General features: G+C 46.0%; 1 protein-coding gene across 1 annotated transcript in view; it reads left to right on the top strand.

Annotated features, from left to right (window-relative positions):
- Positions 1-2956: 2956 nt before the first annotated feature.
- Positions 2957-5636, top strand: part of LOC115272469 — a 76436-nt gene continuing 73756 nt past the window's right edge. Inside the window, exons 1-3 of the mRNA XM_029915540.1 lie at positions 2957-3034; positions 3324-3478; positions 4681-4731. Of these exons, the coding sequence (XP_029771400.1) occupies positions 2957-3034; positions 3324-3478; positions 4681-4731 (284 nt within the window). The remainder of the gene's footprint in view (positions 3035-3323; positions 3479-4680; positions 4732-5636) is intronic.

The following is a 5636-nucleotide window of genomic DNA, read 5'->3' as shown; positions in this document are numbered from 1 at the left end:
CATCCATGTGTCTTCTTTGTTGGAGTTTGCCCATTTTAATTCAGTTACTTGTCTTATGATTGAGTTGTAAGCTCTTTTTTTTTAATTTATTTATTTTGAGAGAGAGAGAGTGTGTGTGCACATGAGCAAGAGACGGGCAGAGAGGGAGAGAGAGAATCTCAAGCAGGCTCCGGGCCATCAGTGCAGAGTCTCACATGGGGCTCCATCCCATGAGCCATGAGATCATGACCTGAGCTGAAAATCGGTTGAGTTGGATGCTCAACAGACTGAGCCACCCAGGCGCCCCAAGTAGTAAACTTTTAAAATTTTAGGTAGAAGTCTTTTGTCAGATATATGTTCTGCAACTATTGGCTCCCAGTCTGTGGCCTAACTTTTCATTTTCTGTGTGGTGCTTTCTGAAGAGCAACAAAACACAAGTGAATTCCAATGTATTGATTCTTCCCAAGTTTTCATAGATTTGTGTTGCATTAGGAAATATTTACCAGACTGAAAGACACGAAAAATTTCTCCTGTGTTTTATGTTTTATAGTTTTAGCTCTTAAATTTTGGTCTACGATTAATATTGAATTTTTTATGGTTGAGGTAAGGGTCAATGTTCTTCTCTCTCTCTCTCTCTCTCTCTCTCTCTCTCTCTCTCTCCCTTTGCATATGGTCGTCTAATTGTTCCAACATCTTTTGTTAAACATTAAACCCTCCCGGGGCGCCTGGGTGGCTCAGTCAGTTAAGCATCTGACTTCGACTCAGGTCATGATCTCGTGGTTTGTGAGTTCGAGCCCCGTGTGGATTCTGTGTCTCCCCCTCTCTCTCTCTGATCCTCTCCTGCTCTTTCTCTGTCTCTCAAAAATAAATAAATGTTAAAAAAAATTGTACCCTCTCCCTTTGAAATGCTTTGTAATATTCATCAATTTACTAAGTATAGGGGCGCCTGGGTGGCTCAGTCGGCTAAGTCTCCAGCTTCGGCTCAGGTCAGATCTCACGTTCGTGGGTTCGAGCCCCGCGTCAGGCTCTGTGCTGACAGCTAGCTCAGAGCCTGGAGCCTGCTTCTGGTTCTGTGTCTCCTTCTCTCTCTGCCCCTCCCCCTCTCATGCTCTGTCTCTCTCTGTATCAAAAATAAATTTAAAAAAAAACATTAAAAAAATTTTACTAAGTATATGTGAGTCTATTTCTAAATACACTATTCTTTCCATTCATATATTTGCATATATTTATGAAAATACCACACTATCTTGTTTGGTATAGCACTATCATGTAGTCTTTAATGTCACAGTCTTATGTTTGTTTTACATATAATGTTTAGGGTTTTTAGTTGTACTTTGAGGGAGAATGAGGGAAAAGTATATCTATTCCATCTTCTTGGAAGTCCTGATGCATTTTTAAAAGCTGGCTTCTGGTTCCACTTTCATAAAAAACAAAAAACAAAATCAAACAACAACAACAAAACACCCTTCATTTCCCTATGAAACAAAGGCAGCATCTCAGTGTCCTTCAAAAAAAATGGAAAACAAGTTTGCAGGAGACAAGAGGATCAGCAGGGTGTAGACTATCCCAATCTGCCTGCTGAGACATTACACAGGGGCCAAAAGCTACCTGTTTGCTACAAATGCACAATCGCTAGATAATGAGAACACTGGTGATTTCATCCACTGCCGATACAGACATATTTGGGATCTAAATGTCTAAAATCTGCTTGTTCTTCTCTGCCTTCCCCCCAACCCCAACAACCATGCACATCTCCACTGTCCACAGACCTTTCAGAGACTGGATTCCTTTCCTTTAGTGATTTCACCTCCTCTTTCCAGGAAGAATACACCCAATGAAAGGAAGTACCTCAACTTCCAAAACCAAATTTCCACTACCAATGGCTGTTGTGGCCACTTTGTGAATTAAAAAGAAGCACCCTTTCCTCGAAGCTCTTCACTATCATCTGGCCCCCAAAACAATCATGGTTACTGTTCAATATTAGGAGGACACTGCCGTCAATACTGCCCCATGGATCTGTGAAATGAACAGCCTGCTCCTGTAACTCTACCTGTGCCTGTCCCCCTCCTCGGCCCCCCGCCCCATCTTCTGTCCCAGGGTTACTACCTGAGGTCAGTCCCTCCACCTGTGTTCTGCACACCCCTCTCCTCCCATCCTGTCTTCTTTGTCCTCATAAACTATTCTTGGGCACGTGTCCATTTGGCCATGGGCTGACCAACGTGAAAATCCTTGGCTCCTTCTCATCAACATTTGAACAAATTTAGGTTTCTCCAATCTTTTAAAATAAAATTAGCATCCTCTTTCCAGCAGCCTTCTCATTTCCTCACAGGCAATTTCTTGGAAGACTTGTCTATACTTATTTGTCTCCATTTTCTCATTATCGCCCTCACTTGCTCAACTCACTCCTACCGTTCAATAAACCTGCTTTAGCTAACAGCAATACCTGTTTAGGGATGGCATTTCTTCATCTTCACCTCACTAATTTCTCAAGAAAACTGACCCAGTTTACAAGTACCCTTCCCACAGGTGCTCTTCCCTTGCCTTCTGCAATGCCATAATCTCCTGGGTTTTCTCCTAAGACTACCTGCTCCTCTTCTACCTCTCCAAGTAGAGGCGCTCTTGGGGGCTGTCCCGGGCCTTTCCCAAATGGTATTCTTTCCACCAGGCAATCTCCTCCATGCGTCTGTTCCATTCCCATTCCCCATGCACGAGGCTAGGTCACAGATTTTCAGCTCAGGCTTTCATTTGGTGATCCAAACAGGCACATTCCACGATCTGCTACGCTTCTCCATTGGAGGGTCCCACAGGCTCAATAGGTCTAAAACGACACTATTTCCCCAAATCTGCTTCTCCTATGTTCCCTTCCATTATGTGGTTCCCAATCATTCACCTAGCTGTCAGCCTGGAAGTCACCCAACTCACACACCCATGCCACCGCCTTCTACCTTCCAACTCTCTCTCTATCCCTCCCTCCTCTATGCACCATGCCGAGGCCCTAACCCAAGTAACCAAAGTCGAACAAGCCTCCGGAGATACGAAGACCAGCTGCGGGCAGGTACTAAGTCCTTTGTACTCCAGAGGCCTCCTATTCGGTGTCCATCGCTAGCTTTCAAGAGGGAAAGCACCAGGTTGGTCCCGTTCACTAGCTCCTGGCGCACCCACAGTGCCTGGCACCAGTGAGGTCGGCAAATACTCGTTAGAACGACAGAACGACAGCCAGAGAGAGGGTTCACCCACTCTGCGGGGCCGCTGGGGCTCATAGCCTGAGAGGTGTAAGCCCCCTCCGCCACACACAACATGGCGGCGTGCTACATCTACGTCCCACTTCCGCTTCCGGTTCCTAGAGACGTCACTTCCTCTCCGGTTGCCCTGGAGCCTTTTGGAAGCTGAGAACGCGAGGAGTTTCTCTGCTCCTTTCCCCTTACAGATGTTTGCTTCTGCTGGAGTGCAGTCTGACAGAGCGGCTTCGAGGCTCTGCAGCCAGGCCAGGGGCTTGTTGGTGAGAGGGGGACTACAGGGACGGCCATTGGGTGCGGGGAGGGGGCGGGTATCTGGGGCGGGAGGAGGAACGGAGTGAGGGGGAAGTGGCTGGGAGGCAGGTAAAGAAAGTTTATGTTGCGAACCCACCCCCAAACCGGTTATTGTTGGAAGTGGCAGCTAAAATAGAGGATGCTTAGCAGATAGGACTTCATCGCGGTAAAATGTGTGGATATGGAGGGCCTCAACAGCCTGAAAACCATTTTATTGTCCTTTAAGGTTTATTTATTAAAGGGGCCCAGCCACCACCTACACCTGCTATCTGGTAACCTGTCCTCCTGTTTCTGAGGTCAAGTCCAGATTGGAAGGATACTTACTTGGTTTTCATGGGTCGCAGGCACCCTTCACCCTCCTCACCCTTTATTGAAATGCTAGTGAAAACCCACCTGCAGAAAGCATTGTTAAGGGGCCGTTTAAAAGGTTACAAGAGATCAGAGCAATTGACTTTTTTTTAAATTTCTTTAGCGTTTTATTTATTTTTGAGAAACAGAGAGGTGTGAGCAGGGGAGGGGCAGAGAGAGAGGGAGACACAGAATCCAAAGCAGGCTCCAGGCTCTGAGCACAGCCAAAGTCGGACACTCAACCAACCGACTGAGCCACCTAGGCACCTTTACTTTTTTCTTTAAATGAAAATCTCTTTGGGGCGCCTGGGTGGCTTAGTCGGTTAAGCGTCCAACCTCGGCTCAGGTCATGATCTCAGGGTTCCAGAGTTCCAGCTCCATGTCAGGCTCTGTGCTGGCAGCTCAGAGCCTGGAACCTGCTTTGGATTCTGTGCCTCCCTCTCTCTCTCTCTCTCTCTGCTCACATGATGTCTCTCTCTGTTTCTCAAAAATGAATAAACAATGGTAAAAAAATTAAGAGAAAATGAAGATCTCTTTTACTTGAAGAAACGTAAGGATTCTGGGATCCTAGGATGCGCCATGAGATTGAAAACAGTAGCATTTTCGCCATAGATTGAAAGAAAGATAGGCACCAGCTAAGTATTCTGGGATTTGCAGACTGAGTGAGCACAGTGAGGATCATCTCCAGCAGCCACCTTGGCACTGGAACAGGCTGTAGGATTGGCCATTCTTCAACCCAGTCCTCACATGTCCGCATTCAGGTTTGCTTAGTGGTTTATGTGGTTTCTGGCCTGATCAGTTTTTTTGTTTTTGTTTCTGGCAGGTGCCGTGGAATCCCTCAGGTAGCTGAGAAGCTCGTGGAATCTTCTTACTGGTACAGCTTTCACTATTGCTTGTGTTATGTGTGAGGTAAAGACGAGATGTTTCTCAAGTGCACTGTGTACCTCTACTTGACTTCTGACAGTCAAGAGTGGCAGGTTAGCACAATTGCATGCAGCATAGAGAGGACACCTCATCTGATAACAGGAACATAGCTTTTATGCCAATAAAATGCTTTTAAAATTAGTGCGTCGTTTTTAGTAATTAGCGGATCATTTTGGTGATCAATTGGTTCATAACAAACAGACTAATTAGGTACCCCCCAGAGTTGTTTATCTAAATGAATGTTCTGCTAAGTTATATTTGTGGGCATTGATCAGAGCTAATGGCAAAAAGAGATTAAGATGAAAATCATGGGATTAAATTTTTAATTAGTTTGCCCCCTGAACATTTGTTTGGTGTGACACAGTGACTGATTGGCTACGTATGCCCGCCCAGGAAGGATGTGGTCCCTCTACCAAACCTCTGAACGTCAGAGTGTTTTACAAAAGACAATATTTTAGTCAGTTCTCTTCCTCTTTATTCCTGCTTAGCAAGGAATTGGGAAGGAAGGCCATGTGTGGGATCTCATAGCCCTTTGTCTGGGGATGTAAAGTATGGGATGAAGGCTTCAGTCCGTTCGTTAATAAATATCTCAACCTTAACATGCCTAAACTCTGGCTCCCTATTTCCCACCCGTAACCCCTGCCTCTCCACCAGGTTCCTAACTCGACCAGCAGCACCACCACGTATCAGTGTACTCCAGGCAAAACCCCACGGAGCCGTGTGGATCCCCTCATTCTCTCACCCCCCCCCCCCGCAGCTTGTCCATCAACAGTTTCTAGCAGCTCCTCTTCCACAACGTATCGGAAATCCACCCACCATTCTCATCTCTGTCTCCCTAACCCAAACACCGTCATT

This window comes from Suricata suricatta, chromosome 11 (genome assembly GCF_006229205.1).
Source record: "Suricata suricatta isolate VVHF042 chromosome 11, meerkat_22Aug2017_6uvM2_HiC, whole genome shotgun sequence".
Classification (NCBI taxonomy): Eukaryota; Metazoa; Chordata; class Mammalia; order Carnivora; family Herpestidae; genus Suricata; species Suricata suricatta.
The sequence above is the reverse complement of the archived record's forward strand: the minus strand, read 5'-3'. Positions and strand labels throughout refer to the sequence as shown.